The sequence below is a fragment of the Ilyonectria robusta genome (genome assembly GCF_021365365.1).
Source record: "Ilyonectria robusta strain PMI_751 chromosome Unknown BGZ61scaffold_2, whole genome shotgun sequence".
NCBI lineage: Eukaryota > Fungi > Ascomycota > Sordariomycetes > Hypocreales > Nectriaceae > Ilyonectria > Ilyonectria robusta.
In genome coordinates this window covers 2,197,613-2,221,535 of record NW_025764436.1, presented here as the reverse complement: position 1 = coordinate 2,221,535, position 23,923 = coordinate 2,197,613, and the positions used below count along the sequence as shown (strand labels likewise).

At 49.5% G+C, this 23,923-nt stretch overlaps 8 protein-coding genes across 8 annotated transcripts; 3 read left to right on the top strand and 5 right to left on the bottom strand.

Moving 5' to 3' along the window:
* The first annotated feature begins 1,785 nt into the window (after positions 1-1,785).
* On the top strand, positions 1,786-6,368 carry BGZ61DRAFT_410658 (multidrug resistance protein). The gene is made up of 3 exons (XM_046243245.1): positions 1,786-2,642; positions 2,695-3,960; positions 4,012-6,368. Exons 1-3 carry the CDS (start codon positions 2,042-2,044, stop codon positions 6,219-6,221), a joined length of 4,077 nt encoding a protein of 1,358 aa, XP_046110895.1. The 5' UTR covers positions 1,786-2,041; the 3' UTR covers positions 6,222-6,368.
* Positions 6,365-9,742, bottom strand: BGZ61DRAFT_553839 (CHAT domain-containing protein; the record flags this gene model as incomplete). The annotated part of the gene is made up of 4 exons (XM_046255559.1): positions 6,365-6,481; positions 6,539-7,650; positions 7,714-8,637; positions 8,902-9,742. 4 exons carry the CDS (start codon positions 9,740-9,742, stop codon positions 6,365-6,367), a joined length of 2,994 nt encoding a protein of 997 aa, XP_046110894.1.
* Positions 9,743-12,868: 3,126 nt separating this feature from the next.
* Positions 12,869-14,538, top strand: BGZ61DRAFT_527090 (putative cellobiose dehydrogenase; the record flags this gene model as incomplete). The annotated part of the gene is made up of 2 exons (XM_046253057.1): positions 12,869-14,377; positions 14,431-14,538. 2 exons carry the CDS (start codon positions 12,869-12,871, stop codon positions 14,536-14,538), a joined length of 1,617 nt encoding a protein of 538 aa, XP_046110893.1.
* A 770-nt stretch (positions 14,539-15,308) lies between these two features.
* On the top strand, positions 15,309-16,541 carry BGZ61DRAFT_472463 (uncharacterized protein; the record flags this gene model as incomplete). Its single annotated transcript, XM_046248342.1, has 1 exon — positions 15,309-16,541. One exon carries the CDS (start codon positions 15,309-15,311, stop codon positions 16,539-16,541), a length of 1,233 nt encoding a protein of 410 aa, XP_046110892.1.
* Positions 16,542-17,200: 659 nt separating this feature from the next.
* Positions 17,201-18,623, bottom strand: BGZ61DRAFT_91376 (uncharacterized protein). Its single transcript, XM_046257215.1, has 5 exons — positions 18,441-18,623; positions 18,132-18,392; positions 17,848-18,083; positions 17,550-17,800; positions 17,201-17,477 (listed from the first exon to the last, which is right to left on the bottom strand). Exons 1-5 carry the CDS (start codon positions 18,529-18,531, stop codon positions 17,429-17,431), a joined length of 888 nt encoding a protein of 295 aa, XP_046110891.1. The 5' UTR covers positions 18,532-18,623; the 3' UTR covers positions 17,201-17,428.
* A 170-nt stretch (positions 18,624-18,793) lies between these two features.
* Positions 18,794-19,630, bottom strand: BGZ61DRAFT_91368 (uncharacterized protein). Its single transcript, XM_046257214.1, has one exon. It carries the CDS (start codon positions 19,442-19,444, stop codon positions 19,025-19,027), a length of 420 nt encoding a protein of 139 aa, XP_046110890.1. The 5' UTR covers positions 19,445-19,630; the 3' UTR covers positions 18,794-19,024.
* On the bottom strand, positions 19,631-20,521 carry BGZ61DRAFT_553823 (uncharacterized protein; the record flags this gene model as incomplete). The annotated part of the gene is made up of 1 exon (XM_046255558.1): positions 19,631-20,521. One exon carries the CDS (start codon positions 20,519-20,521, stop codon positions 19,817-19,819), a length of 705 nt encoding a protein of 234 aa, XP_046110889.1. The 3' UTR covers positions 19,631-19,816.
* A 1,529-nt stretch (positions 20,522-22,050) lies between these two features.
* Positions 22,051-23,514, bottom strand: BGZ61DRAFT_489863 (uncharacterized protein; the record flags this gene model as incomplete). Its single annotated transcript, XM_046250263.1, has 3 exons — positions 22,051-23,033; positions 23,088-23,246; positions 23,457-23,514. The coding sequence occupies 3 exons, from the start codon at positions 23,512-23,514 to the stop codon at positions 22,051-22,053; spliced, it is 1,200 nt and encodes a 399-aa protein (XP_046110888.1).
* Positions 23,515-23,923: the final 409 nt, after the last annotated feature.

Below are 23,923 nucleotides of genomic sequence, written 5' to 3'. Positions count from 1 at the left end.
AAAAAAAAAAAAAAAAAAAAAAAAATCCTTTAATACGTGCCGCAGAGCTTGGTTCCAGTGTAAAAACTACGGAAATCGTCTACTCATTGCTACGGTAGTGACGCGGCTAATCTATGATACCAAAACGTCGCTGATGAACATGCAATGACGGGTTGAGATATTCAAGGTTATTTTTCGCACGGCTTCTCCTCCTAACTAAAAGCCAAAGTTCCACACCACTCTCTTTTCTGAACGATTGCCGGCCTTGGAGCAAAGTGTCAGAGGGTATGACACAAGCTAACCTGACGTAGTATGGGTAATGACTGCTTCCTTTCGAGAACATGCAGCATCGTTCTGTTGTTAAGCCTCTGGTAAGTCCAGCTTCTATATCGTGCTGCCCTGGTGGGAAATAAACCCTTGTCTTCCCTAGTTCAGCGCCTTGCAAGTCTCAGTCTCACTCTAACTCTTCATCAGCTACCCATCCCGTCGAGTGGACAAGCCAAAAGTCCATTGCCCCACACCTCCTTTAAATCCTCACCTTTGTGACGGTTCTAGAGTAGCTTGGCCGATGACTAGCGTCATCTCGCCAGTCTCACTCTCCCTGATCTATGCACCTCGACCCGTCCCGTCCCCATCACGAGTCACAACTTTGATCGTTGCCACTGGTGGCGGGTCTTGTACTTTGTCTTTAGGGCTGCGAAGTCGGCGACTCAGCTGGAAAGAACCCTGTTTCTCTCCCATTGACCGTTATCCGTCAAGGCTGGGATCTCACTCAATATCAATCTGTGTCCTAGGGCTCCCGAGGCCCGTCGAGCGCGTGACGCGGGATAAAGAATTAAATACAGACAGCTTGGATTTCTGAACATGCCAAGTGATCAACCACACTACGGTCCGTTGTCTTCGTCTTGCAATATTTCGCCGGGATTGCATTGTAGCCGCCTGAGTCGTTGTCTGAGGCCACCCGCCTAATTTACTCCATGCCCTCTGACATAATCGCATTCTACACAATGCCAATCAAGCAAAAAGGATGGCCTGGTTCTCAAAGGTTCGGACGCCTGGAGTGCTGCAAGATTCCATTTCAGGCTACTCCTGGTGGGTTGTTGGCGTTGGGCATGCCAAATCACATCTGCGAGCCATTTCCACCTGATCATCCTCGTCGTGATTACCCGAAGACCAGATCATCAGACTTCGACTATCAAATTTGTAGGCACTGTCACTTGAAGGTGGCTTACGCCGCAGATCCTACGTCATCTCACTTTCGTGGAGCCGGTTTCAACTGCACAAAGTAAGATACTCGGACAATTTCTGAATCCGGAACAGCTTCTTGGCCCACCTACTCGCGAGTGCTGCTGACCGGGTGTGAAATCACTTGCCGTCGGTTTGATCTGGTTCCGAACTGTGACAACAGGAGCAGAGCTCGGGGCCGTTCAATCGACGCATCGAGATGGCATGCCGAGAACTGCCCGGCGTTAGCCCTTGCAGGTATCGAGGCTGGAATGCTCACACATCCGGCCTATCACTCTTTGAGACATCCCCACATATCTACCTATTGCGGCTACAATGCATTCCAACTCAGTTGGGAATGATTGCTCTATTGAGCTGCCTACAAGGCAGTTTAGACCAGTCAAATATAGAACATACACTCCCCGTAGGGTCTGTTAATCGAAATCTGTTGAACATGCCCCCCATCTAAGTACGGGAACTCGGGCTCATAGCGGTGGTTTATGACCCGTCCATTTCTTGGTGAGACAAGTATCCACAGTTTGCCGTACGTGCAAGACGTGGCACCTCAACATATCCTTTGATGCGAGACAAGGTTTCATGCGTGCCTCCGTCAGCAAAAACGGGGAAGATCGGGACTGTCAAGTTCCCGAGAGGCCGACGTGAGGTACCCGAGATCGCGAGCAAAGGGGTATTGTGGCGCCGTGCTGCTATCTTTCCCTCTGCCTTGTTAATGGTCCGTATTCTTCATTCTATCGCCGGGTCTTCTTTCACTATCCTCCGTGTATAAGCTAAGCCCTTGCTTGCTTGTTTGCCTCGCATCTTGGCGACAAATGCGACCATGGCTCCAGAATCGAAGCCCAAATCTATCCAACTCGATTCTTTGACGGCGACTTCTTCCCATGACGCGCAAGATGTGTTGGATCGACGTGACTGCGGGGAGAAAAGCGACGCCGCACTACAGCCTACCGCCGAGGCACAACCTGCTGCCAAAGAACAACCTAGTTTCGAACGAAAACGTGACGCCGAAGAACAATCGAGCGAACGAACGGAGATAGAAAGACCCGGAAGCAAAGTCGTCAATGCGAAAGACCCTAACGAAGATCCCTTCAAAGGGCTATCTGACGATGAGGCCGCTATTCTCAAACGGCAGGTTGCTGCACCGCAGGTCAATGCTGGGATCAAGACACTTTACCGATACGCATCGACCAACGATATCCTCATCATCATCGGCTCTTCCTTCATGTCTATCGTCAGTGGTGCTGCAATGCCACTGATGATTGTGGTATTTGGTTCACTGCAGGGCAAATTTCAAGACTTCTTCGCCGGCAACTCGGGCTATGACGATTTCAACCGTGCGTTAAGTAGCACCGTGGTATACTTTGTCTATCTCGCCATCGGCGGTTTTGTAGCCACTTACACCTCGACAGTGGGCTTCATCTGTATGTGGCAGCGTAAATAGCATCCATGATCAGTATCTAACTTCGACAATAGATACCGGAGAACGTATCAGCGCCAAGATCAGACAAAATTATCTCGAACATTGCCTGCGTCAGAATATTGGCTTTTTCGATGAGCTAGGCGCTGGCGAGGTAATTACAAGGATCACTGCTGACACCAACTTGATCCAGGCGGGAATTTCAGAGAAAGTTGGACTTACCCTAGCGGCCATTTCTACATTCGTGACAGCATTCGTTATTGGCTATATCAAATACTGGAAACTCGCCTTAATCCTAATGTCTGTTGTGGTTGCTTTAGTGGTCAACATGACACTGGCGTCGGGATTTTTGATGAAATACAGCAAGCAATCGGTAAGCACTGGTGCCATTGGAGGCAGCTTAGCCGATGAGGTTATGAGCTCCATTCGGAACGCCGTTGCATTTGGAGCCCAAGACCGCCTCGCAAAACAATACGAAGCACACCTAACTAGGACTGAATATTTTGGTTTCCGCTTCAAGGCTACTATGGGGATTACACTTGCAGGCCTGAGCTTGATCATGTACTTGGGCTATGCGCTTGCTTTTTGGCAAGGTGGCCAGTACGTTATCTATGAGGGCCTCCCTTTTGAAAAGGTGCTCGTCACTGTCATGACTATTATTCTTGCTGCTTTTAGCATTGGCAATGTGGCACCGAACGCGCAGGCATTTTCCACAGGATTGGCAGCAGCCGGCAAGATCTACAGCACCATCGACCGCGAATCTCCTTTGGATCCCTTTAGCGAGGATGGCGAAAAGCTAGAGGATATTCAGGGATCGATTCGACTTGAAAATATCAAGCACATCTACCCGTCTCGGCCGGAGGTAGTTGTGATGGACGATGTGAGCCTCGAGGTTCCAGCTGGAAAGACAACAGCCTTGGTGGGCGCATCCGGTTCCGGCAAGAGCACCATCGTTGGACTCATCGAGAGGTTTTACGAGCCTATTGGAGGCGCTGTATACCTCGATGGACACGACATCAGTACCCTGAATCTGCGGTGGCTGCGTCAACAGATTTCGTTAGTTGGCCAGGAGCCTACCTTGTTTGGTACCACGATTTTCCAGAATATTAAGCACGGTCTGATTGGCACGACACACGAGAACGAAGGCGAGGATATTCAGCGGGAACTGGTCATCGAAGCCGCGAAAAAGGCCAATGCCCATGATTTTATCACCGGTCTTCCGGATGGTTATGAGACGAATGTTGGTTCCCGCGGCTTTTTGATGTCTGGCGGACAGAAGCAGCGTATTGCAATCGCGAGAGCTATCGTCTCAGACCCAAAGAGTAAGTCAAGACAACTTTCTATAAATTGCAATCATGTTAACAGATCTTAAGTCCTTCTCCTCGACGAGGCAACATCGGCCCTCGACACAAAGTCAGAAGGCGTCGTCCAAGTAGCATTGGACGCAGCTTCCGAATGCCGTACTACTATTGTTATTGCACATCGACTATCTACTATCAGAAACGCCCATAATATTGTTGTGATGTCGCATGGAAAAATTGTTGAGCAAGGCACTCATGACGAGCTTCTTCAAATGAAGGGCGCTTATTCTGCTCTTGTTCACGCCCAGAACATCGCTCAGAATATTGACAAGGATGATGAGGATGACGAGGAAGAGTTCACTCACCCCGCATCAAAGACGTCTTTTTCCAAGGATATTGAGGTTATCGGTGAAACGGCAACCAACCACCTGCACCGCTTGTCCACCACCTATTCTTTGACTAATATCGACGAAGAACTCGGTAACGCACAGAACAGAAACCCTACATTCTGGACTTTAACAAAACTCATTGCTTCTTTCAACAAGAAAGAAAAGGCCTTGATGGCCATCGGTCTCTTCTTCTCTGTTATTTGCGGCGGCGGAACTCCTGTTCAAGCCGTTTTGCTCTCCAAGGCCATCAGCACCTTGTCGACTCCGATTTTCCCTGCGAACCAATCCCAGGTTAAACACGATTCGGACTTTTGGGCTGCAATGTATGTCATGCTAGCTTTCGTACTGGCTCTTGGATATTCAACGCACGGTATTGTGTTCGCGAAGTGTTCTGAGCGACTGATCCATCGTGCGCGATCGTCCACGTTCAGAAGCATTCTCCGGCAAGATATTTCCTTCTTCGACTTGGATAAGAACACGTCTGGCGCACTGACGTCTTTTCTTTCAACGAAGACGGCGGAGCTGGCAGGGCTTAGTGGTGTGACCTTGGGAACGCTTCTCATGATTTCAACGACTCTGATCGCCGGTCTGATCCTCGGTATTGCTGTCGGCTGGAAGCTAGCGCTCGTCTGTACCTCGACTGTCCCAGTTCTGCTTGCTTGCGGCTACTTTCGCTTTTGGATGCTGTCCCACTACGAACGACGATCAAAGGACTCATATGTGGGCTCCGCAAGCTATGCATCTGAGGCTGTGTCGTCAATCCGCACCATTGCATCTCTTACTCGTGAGGCAGATATTCTGCAACAGTACCGGGAGTCATTAGAAGTCCAGCAACGCGCAAGCTTGATCTCTGTCCTCAAATCCACCATTCTTTTCGCATTGTCAGAGTCCTTGACATTCCTCATCTTTGCTCTTTGTTTCTGGTATGGCGGAACTCTAATCGCTAAGGGACAGTACTCAATGTTCCAGTTCTTTGTTTGTTTTGCATCCGTCATCTTTGGCGCCCAATCCGCCGGTGCCATCTTTTCCTATTCCGGCGACATGAGCAAGGCTTACTCGGCTGCGCAAGAAATCAAGGACCTCCTGGACAGAGAACCTAAAATAGATACCTGGTCTCAGGAGGGCGAAGCAATTGCCAGCGCTGAAGGCCGAATTGAGTTTCGAAATGTGCACTTCCGTTACCCAACACGGCCCAACCAGCCTGTCCTCCGCGGCATTGATCTTGATATCCGCCCCGGTCAATACGTCGCCTTGGTTGGAGCCTCGGGCTGTGGAAAGAGTACAAGCATTTCACTGCTTGAGAGATTCTATGACCCGACCAAAGGAGGCATCTTCATCGACGGCAAGGAGATTGCTACGCTCAACGTCAATGACTACCGTGCCTTGATCGCTCTCGTTAGCCAGGAACCGACCCTCTATCAGGGCACTATCAGAGAGAATATTGTCCTCGGAACGACCAATGAGGAGGTATCTGACAGTTCCATTGAGCAAGCTTGTCGCGAGGCCAATATTCATGATTTCATCGTGTCCTTGCCCGACGGCCTCGACACTACTGTCGGTAGCAAGGGAGCTCTGCTATCAGGTGGACAGAAGCAGCGTATTGCGATCGCTCGAGCCCTAATTCGTGATCCTAAAATTCTACTGCTGGATGAGGCCACTTCTGCTCTGGATTCCGAGTCCGAACATGTCGTGCAGGCAGCCCTCGACAAGGCAGCCAAGGGTCGCACCACAATTGCTGTTGCTCATCGCCTCAGCACAATTCAAAAGGCTGACATGATTTTTGTATTCGACCAGGGTCGCATAGTTGAGCAAGGCACCCACAGTGACCTGCTTCGGAAGAATGGGTACTATGCTGAGCTGGTGAATCTGCAAAGTCTGGAAGAGCATCGCTAAGGATGATGAAATGTTAAATAATTTTACGAGTTTTGGAGTATTAAGCACGATAGACAAATTGGCCCAGAGCCTGATTAATAGCTATTTGGAGAACCAGCAAAAAGGAATAATCTCAGTTGCTCGATAATTGAATGGATCAAAGTTCACACCCCAAAATGCACATATGGAACCCAGTGAAGTGTCGTGGCTCCCTCAAGGCCGTCACACAAAACAACATCCCTGGGCATTCGGACCTTCCCAGAATGTGGTTCACTGGAACTCTGAACATTGGCCCCATCTTCTGTCGGCGGTGACTCCATCATCATTCTTACGTCAACAGTATCCGTTTGGATGGCTAGCCATTGGTCTCGGAGCTCCCGGCAAGCCGCATGAAGCCCTTGGCAAACTGACTCGTCTGTCAAACCTCCGTTTCGTATCCCTTCGTATGTAAGTTTCGCCATCTCGACACATGATTCATCATTAACCTCCCAAAGAGTTCCAATAACATGACGAAAGCCGGCGAGTTGACACCCACTGATCAGGTGTATACTTTCGTCAACAAATCTCTCATCCTTAATGCGACCTGTTCCACAGGCAGAGAGATAGGCAAGAAATGGAGGGCTTTTGCGTAGATCTATCTCTAGCAAGTTTGCTACCGTAAGTGGTTCATCTTGCAACAGCAAGTGACTCTTCGATGGATCTGTTCCGTTTGTATAGCCATGCCCAGCAAAGTGAAATATCTTGCATCGGGGCAAGTGCGAAATGACATCTTCTTTGCGCCGGCCTGGCTCGATAGGGTAGAGTTTCATGCACTTGCACAGGTTGTGTAGTACCTCAATTTCCTTGGGTGCAAAGGGAAGCCGGATACCCCTCCCTGGCGTGTGCTCCATCGCAACGAGGAGAGCATGGGCTGAGGTGGAAGGCGTGGTCGGACGTCGTCGCGTATGGATCATTGCTTTGACAGACGAGCTGTAGGACGACATCACTCTGTCAAGCACAGCTTGGCCTTTCATGTGATATCCAGCCGCATGGATTGGGAATTTGGCCAAAGGTCCGGTAGGAATCCACCATACATGGGGCAAGGTTCCTTGTGGAGGATCAGTGAAACCCAGAGCGTTGAGAACTGGATCAGCAATAGCATCCCATAGCCACTCTAGAATCTCAGTACTACCAAGTCCCTTTTGTGACTTCTCTTCGATGTCTTGGCGGTTCAGCCGCGGCAAGGATACTGATTGAATCCCTTGTTGTTGAATGAGTATCGCATCGCAGCGGAACTCGCTCACGTTGATGACGATGATGGGACCGCAGCTCGCCGCACCCATCATTTCCGCTTGGCTCGGTGCAAGCAAGAAGTCATGGAAATCAGCCTTTTGTCGGATTGAATCGATCAACTTGTCTAAGTCGTCGCCTGCTTTGTAGCGCCGGTGCGATTGAGCTTGCCATGCAGCGGCTTGATGATTTCCATTCAGGGCCACGTGCGAGATTTGTCGTGTTTCTAGTTCTTCCCGAAGACGAACAAAATGTTCTGCCAGTTCCGGATGTTTCTCTTTCAGCTCCAGTACATCTGTTCTTAGCTCTTCGAGAGATGTACCAAGGACTCCGCGTCCTTGTTCGAGGAAGTTTAGGGCAACCAAAGGTCCCTTTCCTGCATGCAATGCTACGGCTGCTGCGTCGGAGGCAAAGCCAACCACTTCGCCAAGGATGTGTTGCTTGTCCGAATTTTCCAGTGAGCGAAGTGTTAGTTTAGGTATGAGGGGAACTGCGATGGCTGATGCGTCGTACGCTTGTTGCCAGCGTAATTTGTTGGCGTAGCACCGAAGAACCTTTCTACCAGCCGTGATTCGAGTACTGGCGACTGAGCTAGAGTGGCAAAGAGCAGCTTGGTACTGGGCTGTGATTGCTTCAAAGTCGCTGATCGCTCCTGTTTTCCTGTACCGGTCGCTGAGTCGATTCCCGAGGTTTATCAGCCATTCTGCTCGTCGCGAATGGGTTTTAGGCATCGCGTCAATTGCTTCTTGGCAGATTCGAATAGCCTCGTTCAGATCGACGATGTCTCCAGTTCTTTCGAACAAATCCCCAAGCCGATTACCAAGATTCGATAGGACAAGAGCTCTGTCTGGATGACCCTCAGGGGTCTCATCGACAGCCTTGCGGCCCACCCGGATGGCTTCTTTGAGATCAACTTCTGCCCCCGTTGCTAAAAACCGATCGCTGAGCCGGATCTGAAGATTGTTTAAGCGTTTCGCACGGCTGATGTGACTCTCTGGCGTCATCTTGACAGATTCTCGAATCAACTCAATTGACTCATTGAGATCACCGTCTGCTCCTATTCTTGCGTATCGATCACCTAGTTGAAGCCCAAGGTTGTTCAGGAGGCTGACCCTGTCCGGATGGTCCTTTGGCATCGAACTGAACGCTTCCCGACTCACCCGAATAGCTTCTTCGAGATCAGGCGTGGCTCCTGTCCGCAAAAATCGATCACCAAATAAACCACCAAGGGTAGCTAAGAATATTGGGCGGGATATGTGCGTCTCCGGCTCAGGGGTCACATCGACGACCTCTTGTGCCGCTCGAATCGCTTCTTCAAGATCAGCTACTGCCCCTGTCTTGGAGTATTCATAGCCCAGGAAAATGGCAAGGTTGTTTAGACGTCCTGCGCGACCCAGTTGGCCTGTTGGAGTCGTATTCACCGCTTCGCGACAAAGTCGAATGGCCTCTTTCAGATCTGATTCCGTTCCGGCTTGCGCATATCTATCGCCGAGCCGAGCCCCAAGGTTGTTCAAGTATCCAGAGCGGCCAGGTTGGTTCTCAGGAGTTCCATTGACCGCTTCCCACCCAACTCGAATAGCCTCTTCAAGATCGACCTCTTCTCTAGTTCTTGAATATCGAAGGCCCAGCGTAAGCCCGAGGCCATCGAGACGCACTGGGGCGTCTGGGTGCCCGCTAGGAGTCATCCTTACGGCTTCTCTCTTCAGTTGAATTGATTCTTCGAGGCACGTCATAGACCCTGTTCTTAAATAGCTCTGTGTAAGGTGGGTCCCAAGATTGTGCAAGACATTTGCACGATGTCGATGGCCCTCCTGAGCTACCTCGACGGCTTTTCGTCCCACACGAATGGCCTCCTCAAGATCGGACAGCAAGCCTGTTCTTGAGTATAGAATGGCCAGCTGTGCTCCAAGGTTGGTTATATAATCTGCATGTTCCGGATGCCCCTCGGGAGTGGCATTGACAGCCTCCGTTGCCAGTTGAACAGTCTCCTGGAGATCATGAATTGACCCCATTACGGAATATCGTTTACTGAGGAAATTTCCCAGATTCATGAGCACTTCTGATCGATCCTTGTTGTCCTTAGGGGTCAAATGTACGGCCTGTCGTCCCAACTGAATAGCCTCGTCAAGATCAACCATCGCATGAGTCCTCGAGTATTGAGTGACAAGCCGAACGGCAAGATTGTACAGAAGCCTTGCATAGTGTGGATGGCGCTCTGTTGATAAAACAACAGCATTCCGCCCCGCTTGAACGGCTTGTTCGATATCGACCATTGATCCAGTCTGTAGAAAACGGTCTCCTAGTCGATTTCCAAGGTTGGTCAAGAGTGCGGCTCTGTTTGGATGTCCATCAGGGACAAGAGTGAGAGCCTCCTGGGTGACTTGGATGGATTTTTCAACATCGGATATTGCCCCGGACATGAGATATCGATCGCCAAGTAGGTTTCCAACATTTCCCAAGACTCCAGGGCGATCTGGATGATTCTCAGCGATCGTATCAACCACTTCCAGGCCAACCCGAATGGCCTCTTCAAGATCCGTCATTGATTTCGTTGTCGCATACCGATCACCCAGTCGATTTGAAAAGTAGATTAGGAGGAACGGCCGCTTTGGATGACTGTCTGGGATTGCCCTCAAAGCTTCCCGCATCATCTGTATCTCATCACTATCGACCTCGGCCATCTTTCTTATTGCCAAGTGAAGAAATAGAGTATTCTAGCGACGGCGGAGAAGTTTGAGGTGGCATTGAGCGAATTCGGCAGCGCCTTTGAATTACGATGCGTATGTCACATACCACGTTCTATTAAGGGCGACGTGGTCGGCCGACCGGTGGGAAGAGAAGAATTTGTGGCTGGGCGTTGAGTGCTGAAACCTACGGATTCAGTATAGCCTACATGTACGAAGTGCATGATCAGGCTGTTCCCCGAAGTTGATTGCCTTGAACGTATCTCTGGCAAGGCGTCTGATAATGCAAAACTGCCTAAAATGAACATCTGACCGCTCTTTAAGTCGGCTTGTGCGTAAGGGAATGAAAATGAGGCGAGCTAGTTCAACGTGTCCTGCACTGCACTGGTGCAATCACCGTCCAACTTGCAGTTCGCATGTTTGATGGCTCCTCTGCTTGGCTACATTGAATAGCCCCTGTCTTCGGTGTCATCACGCCCCCCCCCTTCAATGTAATGTACTGCGCCCGTCAGATTATAGCGTATTTTGCCTGGACAATCTCGCCATGCCCCCACGCGGATTTTCTGAGTCTCTCTCGGTCGCCTTCCTGTTTGCCTCGGTCAAGGAAATTGCCACGCTCCAATAAAAAAGACAATTGACAGATAGAAATGACAATATGTAGTACGTGAGACTGTCCAATTACCATAGCATACCAATACATCACCACTAAGCCCCGGGCTGCTCTTGATGAATGCTCAGTGAGGAATGTGTAAGAAATCCGACCCCTCCGTGATGTCCGCTGGGGCTTGTGTCTTGAATGACAATCATTCTGCTTCCTTTACTGCGACATATTCTCCTTGGGAGGATTCATGGCCCAGGAGCGAGACTATTTGACTTCATTTTTCTAGTTCTAATGTTTAATGAATACTTCAACCCTGAATTCCCATTTACCAGGCTCGAAAGCTCATGTGCCTGGGTGTAGGGTAGCCCCGCGGATGCAAGTGGAGCGATTATGTGCCATACTGTACCTGGGCCTTGTAGCCTGACTCGTAGAGAGGCGAGGCTTCGGGAGGATCTCGCCGTGAAGTATGTCATGGAACCCAAATGACTCGTAGTCTATACGCTAGATGACTGAGAAAAGAAAGCCTAGGAATACCGCGCAAAGTTTTGTCGGCCGGCGTAGAACTTCGCGCCAAAAGCCCACCACAGGTCCTCCAAGCGCCTGAGCACACTATATTGTTACGCAGGCTTGGATGTCCAATGAACGGAACAGTTCCATATAAGTTGCGCTGAGTTTCTCATCCCATTCCCCAATCTAGCAAACCCGGTTTTCCTCGGACGTCAGGTTGGCTCAACTGGAGATGGAGTGTGGTGCTTGTGTTGTTAGTTACACCACCTAGCAGTTCTATTGATGACCCAGACACCAGCCGCAAGCCTGCTCGGCTTCATGCCCGCGTTCCTGACTCCGACACTGTTGAGAAACCTTTCGATGCCCGGTTTATCCACAAGAGAAGGGTATAATACTGGGCTTCGATCCGGCTGCTCTGATAGCGCCGATATGAAGGGCCGTTCATTAGTCACGTTTTCGGCATCTTGCGACAAGGGGCACGCATTGTTGTAAGGCTTGGGTGCCGGAGCTGTCTTTTCTACTTACGACAGGCTCCACACTTGGCTCATTCATGAGTCGGAGCAAAAACTGGCCTCCGCTCTCCTCAACCTCTGTATGCTCGTCTCCGCCGATCCTTAATAGTAGCAGACTGTTAATGGCGCGTGGTCATGGCTCCATAAGCGAGGCCTTCTCAATCTCGGCCACATACCTCAACTCGTCTAGAAGGAGTGGACCACTGGCTGAGGCGGGCAAAAGATCAGATAAGATATGGGTTGTGTTAGAATGACATGGATTCTTTGACAGCCGGTTCCTGCATCATTCACCCCGCTTATGTTTCCACCTTATATCCCAGACGGGTGGATGAATTCCTTGCCCCCTGTGGTAGGGCCGAGTTTGTCGTAATTCACACGGAAACTCGGAACGCGATGACCGAGATCGGCCACGCGGTACCACACCACCGAGACCATATCCGCCAAATTTGCTTTACCTTGGATGTTACCTCCTTGTTCTGTACGTGAGTGACTTGGAACTATTTTGAAGAAGGGAAGAACTTACATCTTTTGATACAATCCCATCACCGGAAATCACAAGATACCCATCATAGTATCTCGACCACCCCTCACGATTCATACCTATGACCTCACCCGAGCTTATTCCATGATTTTTCCGTTCAAGATCCCTGTCATGAACTAGCAGGCGGCACTTCAAGGCACATCCTGTCGGACCGTGCTGGGAAGCTCGTGGCAGGTGGCGGCAGAAGCTGCCTTGACAGGCCTAGTTTGTCTAGTCGCCGAAGGAAGAAATTTTAGCTTGAACCTTGCACACATCCGTGACACTTTCGTGATGGCATTTTCAGCAACTTCTCACTGCTTTGCTTATTAAATATGGAGACGACAGGGACAGTACTTGTTCAATCGACTCGAACGCGTGTCATGGGGCGTCGGATGTCGGTAGTTGAAACAAGTCAGTTGAACAGGGTTCGGAACGCCTCATTTGTAAGGTCGGGGAAGAGCCTGTTTCTTCGTAAACGAACAAGTAAATAAAGATCGTCGTGCCCTCCAGCACTCTGCATTTGTGTCGATTGGAAAATACCTTCTTCCAATTTATACTCACCCGACAACTACATCATGCGTCTGGTTTCTCTCGGAGGCCTTTCGGCCTTGGCCCTGGCTATGACGACGGCCGCGGCCTCGACGTACGACTACATTGTCGTGGGCGGTGGCCCTGCCGGCATCATCACAGCCGAACGACTCTCGGCAGCCAACAAGAAGGTCCTCCTCCTTGAGCGAGGACCAGGCCCTACCGTTGAGACTGGTTCCAACAACACCCTTAGCTGGGACGACTCGTTGACGCCTGTCGATGTCCCGGGCCTGACCTCTGCCGTCGGTAGCTTGACCAACTACATGTGCACTGACACCGGAGGTCTTGCTGCATGTGTGCTTGGTGGTGGTGTCACAATCAACTACATGGTCTTTGTCCACCCGCCAGACCATGACTTTGACGATAAGTGGCCCAAGGGCTGGAAATGGAGCAACATCGCTCCCGCAGCGAAGAGGCTCTATAGCCGAAACCCTGGAACTACCCTTCCCTCAAAAGACGGCCAGCGCTACGATCAGGGCCTTTACTCGACCCTGTCCAGCTTTTTCGACAGCATCGGCTGGACCTCTGTCGACATGATCAAGCAGCCCAACGAGAAGCATCAAGTCTACAGCTACCCCTCGTGGAACATCAAGGATGCTATGCGTGCTGGACCCGTACGAACTTATCTGCCTTTGGCCGAAGCGCGAGACAACTTCACTCTCCGCCTTGGCACCAAGGTCATTCGTGTTGTGCGCTCCGGCTCCAAGGTGACCGGCGTTGAGGTCGAGGACTCTGAAGGCAAGAGTGAGATCATTAGGCTTACTAAGAATGGAAGAGTCGTCCTATCCGCAGGCGCCGTGTCGACGCCCCGACTTCTCTTCAACTCTGGTATTGGACCTAAGGCGCAAATCTTGACTGCAAGCAAGACTGGCGTCACCCTTCCCCCTAAGAAGGATTGGATTGAGCTACCCGTTGGCAAGAACCTTAAGGACCACCCTATTTTCTCTATTAATGTCAAGACAAACGACACTTGGGGTGTTTTCGACAGCACCGGTGTGGTCAACGGCTCTGATACTACCGACATCAACCAGTATGAAAACAAGGAGTCGGGTATTTTAACTCAGGGCAGGCACCGCCTTATCTTCTTCAGCTCCAAGGCTGGAGCGGATGGAATCACGCGATACTATCAGGGATCTTGTACAGCTTCGGGCGAGGGTATTGTCCAGATCAAGGTGTACATGACCCACGGGCTTACATCAGAGGGCGTTTTGGGACTGTCAGAGGATGGCAGCACCACTATTGAGACTTCACCCTATCTTCAGACCGACGGCGACCTGGAGGCCGCAACCTCATTTATCCAGGGCATGGTCGACTCCATTACCTCATCTTCCGCTGGCTTTGAGCTTCAAACATACACCAACACCTCTGCGATTATCGGCTCTCAGACCTCCGGAAACCACTTCGTTGGCACGGCAAAGATGGGCACCGACGATGGCCGCAAGGGTGGTTCTTCGGTTGTTGATACTAACACTAAGGTGTATGGAATGGACAACCTGGTAAGAGTCTTCTGTTACGACGCTTTTGAACAAAATACTAACTGGTATTCTAGTTTATTTCTGATGCTAGCATCCATCCCGATGTTCCCACTGGCAACAGCCAGACCATTGTTATGGTTGCCGCCGAGATGGCAGTGGCTAAGATCCTTGCTTGTAAATAAACCTTGCAACACCTGGAGTGTTAGCAGGATGTACAATTTGTAAATATTTCAAGAGACTAGTGCGTAACTAGCAATGTACTTAGTTATACTGTCAATATGGATATATTTAAGAGAAACTAAATTACTCCAGTTATGTTTTCTTCTTGCGTAACATTGAACCCGCTTCGAAGTATTGAGAAACAATCTCCTTCCCATCGACGCCACGCGTGGGAGTAGTTGAGCCTCGCCGAGATATACAGACGTGTATATTCTGCGCGCATCGTCCATGACCAAAACCTGCCAAACTGAACATGTCACAGGTTTTTAGTGTTTTTGTATTACAACGAACATATCTCAGACGCCAGCGTAGAGTGGCCTCTTTCAATCACTCATTACAAATGAGGCCACAAATCCCAGGTCCGTGCACTTCATAATAATGGGCGCGCCAAGGACTCAGACGAACAGCGGCTTTGTTGCTAGGATCAGACATTACTCTCAAGTAGTGGTCAAGAACAACGCATCAATGAGCACTTCGATCTGGGAACACTAATAACTTCCCACGTTGTTCAAATAATATATATCTACCAAATTTTGAGACTCGCCACTATAAATTGTTATGATTCCACTCCAGAATGATGTTTCAGTCCAACAATCTCAACACATCACAAACATAAAATTACAACCAACACAAGCGACTAAAAAAGCCCTTTTCTCGACACTGGATCTTAGAATATCAGTAGCCTCGTGGAGCCAATTTCAACAACCAGCGCAAATCGGAATTCGATCCAACAATGGGTTGCCGGATCTCTGAAGACCAGCTCCTTCATGATACCCCCGACGAAAACTTTTATGCCCTCGCTAGATCATTCGGTGATCGATGGGGCCTTGTGAGGGGATCAAATGCGCCCCCCTGTGTTGTCAGAAACTTGAATTCCACCAATGTGACGATCACTGTTCAAGTTGATGACTACAAAGTGGTCTTCTGGAGCCCGCGTACGGCCTCCAATTTAGGTGTGCCGTTTCCAGAGACTCGACAGAACTTCATGACCCACTGGGCAATTCTAAATTTACTAGTGATGCTTGAAAATTTTCCATCTCCTAAAATCTTGGATTGGAATCCCTACGCCCACCCTCTGCTTGAAGCTCCGTACATCTGCATGACCCATTTGCCGGGCCAGCGCTTATCTGATGCTTGGTTTGACAAGTCCAACCTGATACCGCTGGAACAGCGACGTCTGAGAACGCTCCAGTGCATTGCCGAAGCTATAGCTACACTTTCCAACGACAAGGAATACACCAGGATCTTATCGTCGAATTTGCAGCCCGAAAGCCATTATCTCCAGACTGATGTCGAAAATAACGGAGATAGCACAGAAGCGGTATTGTCCTCCCCAAATTTTTGCACAGATCGTGAGTCTTTTAATCTGCTATTCGAGGACAACGGGATGGATGGGGCACAAAAGTTCGCCCTGATGATGAGTGAAATGCTGCCTATCACAGACAGCCCAGCAAGTTTCGTATTGCGAACGCCCTGTTTGGAAATGGAAAATATCCTGGTTGATGAAGAGGGATCCATTGCAGGACTCTTGCACTGGGAAGGTACGACGGCGTGGCCAGCATGGATGGGGTCAACTTACCCGGCATGGATTTGTCAAGACGTTGTGGCTGACATGGACGGGTATAAAAATGACCTATCGCATGAAACGGCGCTGGAGTATCGTCGATTCTTCCGACAGCAGCTTAATGCCAAACTAGAAGACCCAGATGATCGGCAATGGTGTAAGGCTTCTCACATCCGTCGCTTGATCTGGCTCGCAGCCACCGATGTGGACGCTCGACCCTGGATTTGCGCGTCGGTGCTGGCAAAATTGCTGGGAATCCCCCTGGACACCGACGAGGACTACTCGAAGCATCGGGGAGAACTGGCGCAAAAGCTGGCACAAATGGGAAGCCCCGATTACCCCGAAGAGGATTTCCAGGCTCTAAGGGTCAAGTTCAAGGCGTGGATGGATTCAACTGAATAAAGACTGAGAACATCTGCGAAGATATCCATGTTTATGCACATTCAATTTTTGATAACCACGCAGCGAAGATGAGTTTGGAGTTAGAAGAGATGAATGCAAGGCAGTTGAGCAGCAGAGCGTTTGACGGTAGTGCAGAGTACGCCTTTTAATAGAATAATAAATGTCAGAACATCAAAGTGTGTATTCCCAATTACTTGTGGAAGACTTATAGCCTTGCGGCTGTCCAGTGAATGTTCCAACAGTGGAGTGGGTCGCAGGAGGTGATAAGGTACAATTTAAATGTCTTGATGGCTCATTAACTCTGGATGATCTATTTCTTCGATGAGAATGTGAACTCCGTTGAGTCACAGTACTGCTAGGTGTTTTGACGAGTAGACTTGACTGCACTGCCATGTCTTTCCCACCTGAAATCTTGCGACGAGGGTTGTGCATCGAATAGAAGCTGCCGGTATTGCCCGGGAATAGCTGCCAAGCTGTGGCTCTGTGGGCTCCTGAGGCGAGTGGAGGATCTGCACCTCAGCAGAGCACCCCGCTCTCGGCGAAGGCGACTATGCATGGAGGCCTGATTTCTCCACTGTAATTCTGCCCGATGAGACAGTTAGGCTGATACATGTACATGTAGTGTTACACTGCATTGATTTGGGGGTGTAGTATGATGGTGGTGTGGCATCCGCTCCCTCCTCACCGGCTGCGTGGTATCGTTTCCAGCCGAATTAGGGCGGCCACGAGGCGGCTGAGAATGTCCAGGTTCCGTCAAAGATCACGGTATAATTCACTCAATCAAATAATATCATGAGACTAAAGCAGCTGGGTAGTCGGAGGTCCCGCACACAGATTGACGGTACCCGCTCCTACAATTTGTCTCCAATTTTGAGAATACTCCAGCTCTATATCCCACTCGTGCCTGAGACAAAGACGATGAGGACAGTAGCATATCTATGACATCTGATGTTAGCAACATGCAAGAATAAGGTTAATATAATCGGCTGGGAAATGGGATGTACCCACGTTGTGCCAGCAACAATTAATTCCATCGTTTTTGATTTCGTCAATTCAGACAGAATGAGAAGATAGCATATCGTGCATGCCATAACAACAAAAACTCTGATCGCAACGGAGCCGATGACGTTGCAAATGATGATTGGTATCATAAGGATAAATGATATCAGCAATACTAACAAACCCTTGGCTATTCTTTTGATCAATGAGCCCGAATATATGAAGACGTCTTCATCCGTCGAGACATCATGAAATCGACTCTGTTTCCCGTATTAGCATCTTTGTCAAAGGCCGGGGTTTCCCTTACCTTTCGGAACCCGGTGTGAAAACGGATGAGTTTGTCTTCTACCCATGACTCGAATGTCAACACCGCATCATCACCCATCGGAGATAGGGCAAACAAGTCTCGATGGTGTGTGAGATAGGCCCCTTCCTCTCTGTCCAGGCAGCCACTACTATTCAACCAATTTTGTAGACTGCCGACATCTCTCATCTGAGCAGAGCCAAAGCTCATTACACGATTGCTTCGCTCCACAAACCGATCTGATTCTCATGAGTATAAGGACACAGTATTTTGTTAGGTGCAAATACCATAATCGGCGAGGCCATCGTCAATTTCCCGCAAAATAGATGCTCTCTCAGCATTTCTATCACACCGGCTCCTTCCAAGGAAGATCGGAGCCGTTTCAGAGTGATCAACATCGTCCAGACGTTTTTCGAGTACAGATAGCCGGTCTTGCTTTAAGAGAAGAAGTCTCGCTCGAAGCTTATCAAACCGTCTAAACACAAAAAAGTTGGAATGCGACGAGATGAGAGCAGTGTAGCGGGGATATCCGGCTCTATAATCCTCAACTTTGAACCATTAGCTTAATGTCTCGCTAAGAAGAGTATGTGCAGTACTCTTTTCAGTTCGCACTTCGATCTCGGTGGTAGAGTCAGAAGGTGCTTTGGAAGGTTCCCAAAGCGGAAGACAAGATGTGAGGGGTGCCATCCTCCACGGTCGCCACTACCACCGAAGTATTATGATAAGGGACATTCTGCTCAAAGATATAGGGGAATTATGCTAAATTTCAGCGGCCCACGATTTGATCGTTACACGCCACTCAAGCAAAACGAGAACAAAGTCGGTCGGATTTGTTCGGCCAAAAGTGCCAATAAAAATGCGCCACGTCAGACCTGCATGACTCCGCCACCAAGACAAATGATACGCCGATACGCGATTTTGAAAATGTGAAAGGGCAAGGCATTTTCATGTTGCCTCTTTAAGGCGATTGTTGCCTGGAAATGGAGCCTTTTTCGTACTTGAGCCTTGGCAAATTGAACAATCGGAAGAGACGGATTCGAGAGGCGAGAAATACATAAGCGGGGTTACATCTCCCATGATTGCCACTGGTTTTACTAAACACACGAACAAACTTGTCACTTCACACACCAGCTTCAACATGGCTGACTCTACGGAGTACGTAACACTACCTTTTAATGCACTACTGTTCCACTAACGCGTCGGAAATAGCAACCAACCCACGGACATCACAGACGTCGGGAAGCGCCCGTACGTGAGAGCTTCCGCCCAGGTTTGTACGCCCACAGGACACCTCACTACGTGTTACTGACTTGGCGCCAAGCGACCCCTCTTTCATGTCGGAGATAGGGTATACTTGTTGAACTCCAGCGGAGCCCGTGAAGGACCTTACCTCATCGCATCTGTTCCCGGAAGGCGAAACTACACCCTGTGTTTTGAAGACGGCAGGGCCGTAAAGAACAATCAGATAGTAGATGTAGATGATGTGGAGGCTGCGTAAAGTCTTTTCCGGTTGGAGGATTGTGGTGATCGTGATGGTACTGCCTAGCGACACGAGGAGGCGTGGCACTGGGAACACAATGTACTTCGCCACATACCCCATCTACATCTGCACTGCGCCGCACCCATAGCCTCTTTATCTAGGTGCCCACATGATGCGGCCTAATAATTACGGTGCTCGAACGCAACTTGACTAAAGCAAAGACCTTTCGCCGGGAAACAGAACTTGCAGACTCATTTGCAAGCCCTATTTCAACTACACCCAAAGCACTGCATATCATCAAGGTCCTAGATAGTATGTCAACTTCGTACAGAACTGCGAGCACATTACCGTGTATTTTGGGATATATCAGCCATAAAAAAATCTCTCCGCAGTTCATTTCCTAATGCTATTTGAACCTCCGCTTTCCACCCATGACCCGTGGTATACCGGATCCATTTGCTTTGCTGTGAGGACGAAACAGGGGTAAATAGGCTATGGCATAGTTTGATGGACACTGGAGAACCGTTTGACTAGAGGCACTTGAGGTACCCCCTCGACTTGGTGGCCCGGGGCGGATGCAGCGTTAAATGTCGAATGTTGGTGTTGGACTTCATTGGCCTGCTGCTGATGGCTTCCACTCCCCCAGTCTTTTTCTGGTGACAATTGCCAAAGATATAACTGTACACAATCCTCATTGATGTATGCATTGGCCCCTAAAGAGGAGATAAGCTCTTTGCGGGGGGTAATAGTCCCTAAGGTGGGATGGTTGGTCGGTGCAATCCAACGCTCTGATTTCACATCATCAATTGTGATGTAGCTGGTCAGGCGATATTTTGTCCCCTGGTAGTAAGCTGTAAAAGTCTGCTTCACGAGGCCGCCCTTTTTCAACGCTGCTTTGTCTATGTCTTTCCGAGAGCAGTGCGCTGAATTTGCCTTCTCGAGCTCTAGAAGCAGAGCGTGGCGGTACCTCGAGATTTCTGAGCGCCAATTGGCGCCGTCGACCCAGCGAGCAAGACCTTTTGTACTCGCCAGAGAAATAAAAACACTGCCGCTCTTGGGGAAACCCCGTCGTCGCTCGGCCGGTGTTGGTGGGCGGGTGACATAGCTCAGCTGGCCTCTCAGGCAGGCCTCAAAGAGAATGAGGGCGTCCTTCCTAGTCGCCACATGGCCCTCGAAGGTGGGACTTAAGATATCCATAAAGAGGGTTAACCACGAGAACGGTTATATTCAAGGTAGAGAATGAGTTGGATGAAACACCCTGTTACACAATTCTTAGCTTATGGAATGGGTGTTTAGTAAGATGTGATTTTCGTGAAGGGTGCTTTTCCACAGTTCGAAAGATGGCGTATTATCCGACGAACTTTGACAACATATATACTTCAGCATGCCGTGGATCAAATTTTGCTGACTTTGAATCAGTGTATCATTATCGTTGAACGCATAGCAATAACAACAACTCACATACGAAGTTAATTCACGACAGTACAGGTCGAAGGAATTGCGAGGAACAAGATGTGGTGATTTATAGCAGGAAATAAATGGTTCAAGTGAATGAAGGCCACTAGAGTATATGTTTTCTGACATATGAGGATCGTCGTAGAGTTATTCAGGGCGACATTGGTATATCGAATTATGACGCGATTCACATGTAGAGGTGAAATACTGAAGATAAGGGCTGTTCAGCGTCAGTACAATTGGCTCGGGAAACATATTCATATCCTGTAATTCATCGAATTAATAGCGAGAATCCGATCTCATATGGAGGATAATGAGTATACTGGCCTTGATCCCGGGAGGTCTTACCCGCGGCGACGCTCTACCCATGTGCTCAGGGCCTCCACACGTGGTTTCGAGTCATTTTTCCTTTCTCATGAAGGCACAACATATAATAATTAGTCGTGGCATATGAGTACGAAAGAAACGCTTAATCCGTCACTATGAGTCATAGTTCTCTTAAAGTTTAAGAAAGTCCAGTTGAACTTCAAGGGCCGGAATGGAGCCGAGCAAGACGAGTGGCTGCAAGTTGGAAGGGAGCTCCTTTCTAAAGAGAAACATATTTCTAATCATTTCCTATTGACTCATTCTCCCCCCTAAACTATTGTTTTGCTCTTCTTTCCGAAGCACAGGGTTCTGAGTTGGATACCTTGTGTTAGCATAGCTTGCCGTGGATAGATCGTGGGTACAGGTCCAGGAGTTAAAACGGCCAAAGTTCCAAATGTAGAAGACATATAACCCTGATCTGGCAGAGCTTGGCTAGGTCATTCTTGATCTCCTTCTTGAGTCGGCATTTTCTGCCCCTTTGCCTTCTTCCTAAACACCAGAAATCCACCAGACAACCAGGAGTACTCCAAGGCCGATGCCGAGCCCTAATCCAATCTTCAAGGATTCGTGGTTTGTGGATCTTCTCGTGTAGCCGGTGGATGAAGCGCCGTTTCCGTCAGAGTTCGGGATGGTGGAAGCCTCGAGCGGAGGCTCGATTGTCGTCTCTCGGAGTCTCAGTTGACGTTGTATCGGCGGATGCACTGGTCTCAGTCGAGCAAGCTACCCCAAACGAGGGATTGAAGCCCGCTTGCCTGCAGTACATCCTCGAGAAATCCTCTGCCTCTTCGCGATCGGATTCGGAGCATTGTTCGATCAGACAACAAAGTTTGTTTCTGATGTATGTCTCATTCATGCATTGACATCTTGTATCATAAATGTACCAAGGCTGATTCAAGCTCAATACTTCATGCTCCGCTCTCAATGTCACCCTTTCCTTTTTCCTTGACCAAGTTTTCCTCTGAATATCTACTTTGCCCGTCTCCATCTTCGTCGCCCACCAGGTTGGGTCGAAATATCCTCGGCCACCAGTACCAAAGCACGGAAGTGATGACGGTAATGGGGATGGCGACCGCCCAATAAAGCCAGAACTTTTTGGAGACCGACCACTCTTCAGAACCGCCATTGTAATTGAAGAATGACGTGCTAAAAATAGCGGATATGAACGTGGCGGGCAGGAAGGTTAAGGTCAGGAAGGAGATAGTTTTCATCGCCTCGCTATCCATTTGTGCTGCGCGACCAATCTGAACTGATACTCCTGAGTCGTACTGAGCAACTGTGTTGAATGCTAGCTGAATTTCGTTCATGAGTCGTGCTTTGTTTGATACCGAGCGGTGTTGCAGCCCCTGCAGCATATGCTCATGGTAACGCAGCCGTCGTTGAAGGTGCTTCGCTGCACGGATAGTTGGGGCATCGTTACTCTGACTGTCGTCCATAAAGCTCTTATGCTCTGACAGAATCACCTCAATAGTCTTGGTCGCAACATTTAGAGTCTCCGAAACATGAATCGCATGCCTGCAAATTTCGTGGAGATATAGATACTTTGGTTGTGGCTTTATCGGTGAGACGCGCGAAGTCTCTGTGTGTCTGACCTGGTCGCGGATCGCCCACACGGCCTCGTCTTGGAGAGTGGTAATCATATCTACCACTGAGTCATAAATCCAGAAGGGATCTCCCAATTGATTCGGATGAGGATCGCCGACCAGCGCGGGCAACTGGTCAGCGATTACTGCAGGCGCGTCAAATACAAACATGATTGTTTGTCTGGTCGAAGGCAGCCAGTAAGTCAGCATATTCAACTTGTACCACACGTAATTCTTGCTGCTAACATCGCTAGCACCACTGCCAACATTGGGAAGATGCTGCTTGACCAGGAAGCGGGCCCATGTGACTGCGCTCGTGGTTAGCAAAAGCACGCAGTCCAAGGCGGAGGGAGGGTGATTACTGAAGCCGGTTATTTTTCCTTGGTCATCCATAGTTTCCTCGCATCCAAAATACCCATTGGATCTTTTGCACGCCTTTTTCCACCATAGATCGGGGATTTGAAAGACTTTTGCAAACACAGATCGGCATCTCGGGCATTTCTTGATTTCTGCGGCATGTGCTTTACTTGGCGCGCAAAGTTAGCATCATCGCCGGTTCAAGCACCGAATGAAGACGGACATGATAGTGATGTCGAATTCAAAATCGAGAACATCGGACAGTTTATTTGTGCCCGTGGCATCCGTATTGCCGAACACGATTTGCTTCTGTTGCCACGCCTCGCCTACCCGTCGTTAGAAGCCGCGTAGGTCTGGGGATGGACACAACGTACCGTGTTTCCGCCACGTCACGTCCAACTTGGAGCAGTCGGGGCAAGGTGGTTGTGCCATGCTGCAAGGTCAACAAGTCTGGTCGTAACCAGCGCGAATAAATTGTAAGATGTTACCAGGCTGAGAAATAGTTGAGCTGAAGCAGCCCCGCGGCCGCTTGGCACCAAACCCTTATATCCGAAAACCAGCCCCCGGCTTTGAATGGAATCACTGCAGCTGAAGTGCACAAAAGGCGACCCCCGGCATACTGTGGCTGATGCATGATGTGTTGGCGCTGTCCCCGCTACTTCTCGTTTGATACGTATGCACGATAGGCACATTCGGCATGAGGAGATAAAATGCATGGGAATCCTTCGTCCTGCTGTTCTGGACCGGTCAGCTGAGACGCCAGTGACGGTCGTGCATCATTAGGCCGTGACGAGAATCATGGCTGCGTCTGGACCGGTCTATTAACCCCAAAAAGCATACA

Excerpts from the sequence above, each read along its gene's own strand:
- BGZ61DRAFT_410658 (XM_046243245.1), top strand. The coding sequence starts at position 2,042 with ATGGCTCCAGAATCGAAGCCCAAATCTATCCAACTCGATTCTTTGACG. Across the intron at positions 2,643-2,694 it reads CTCGACAGTGGGCTTCATCT|ATACCGGAGAACGTATCAGC; the intron begins GTATGTGGCAGC and ends CTTCGACAATAG. Across the intron at positions 3,961-4,011 it reads TATCGTCTCAGACCCAAAGA|TCCTTCTCCTCGACGAGGCA; the intron begins GTAAGTCAAGAC and ends ACAGATCTTAAG.
- BGZ61DRAFT_91376 (XM_046257215.1), bottom strand. The coding sequence starts at position 18,531 with ATGGCACCCCTCACATCTTGTCTTCCGCTTTGGGAACCTTCCAAAGCA. Across the intron at positions 18,393-18,440 it reads CGAAGTGCGAACTGAAAAGA|TTGAGGATTATAGAGCCGGA; the intron begins GTACTGCACATA and ends AATGGTTCAAAG. Across the intron at positions 18,084-18,131 it reads CGATGGCCTCGCCGATTATG|ATCGGTTTGTGGAGCGAAGC; the intron begins GTATTTGCACCT and ends CATGAGAATCAG.
- BGZ61DRAFT_91368 (XM_046257214.1), bottom strand. The coding sequence starts at position 19,444 with ATGGGGTATGTGGCGAAGTACATTGTGTTCCCAGTGCCACGCCTCCTC.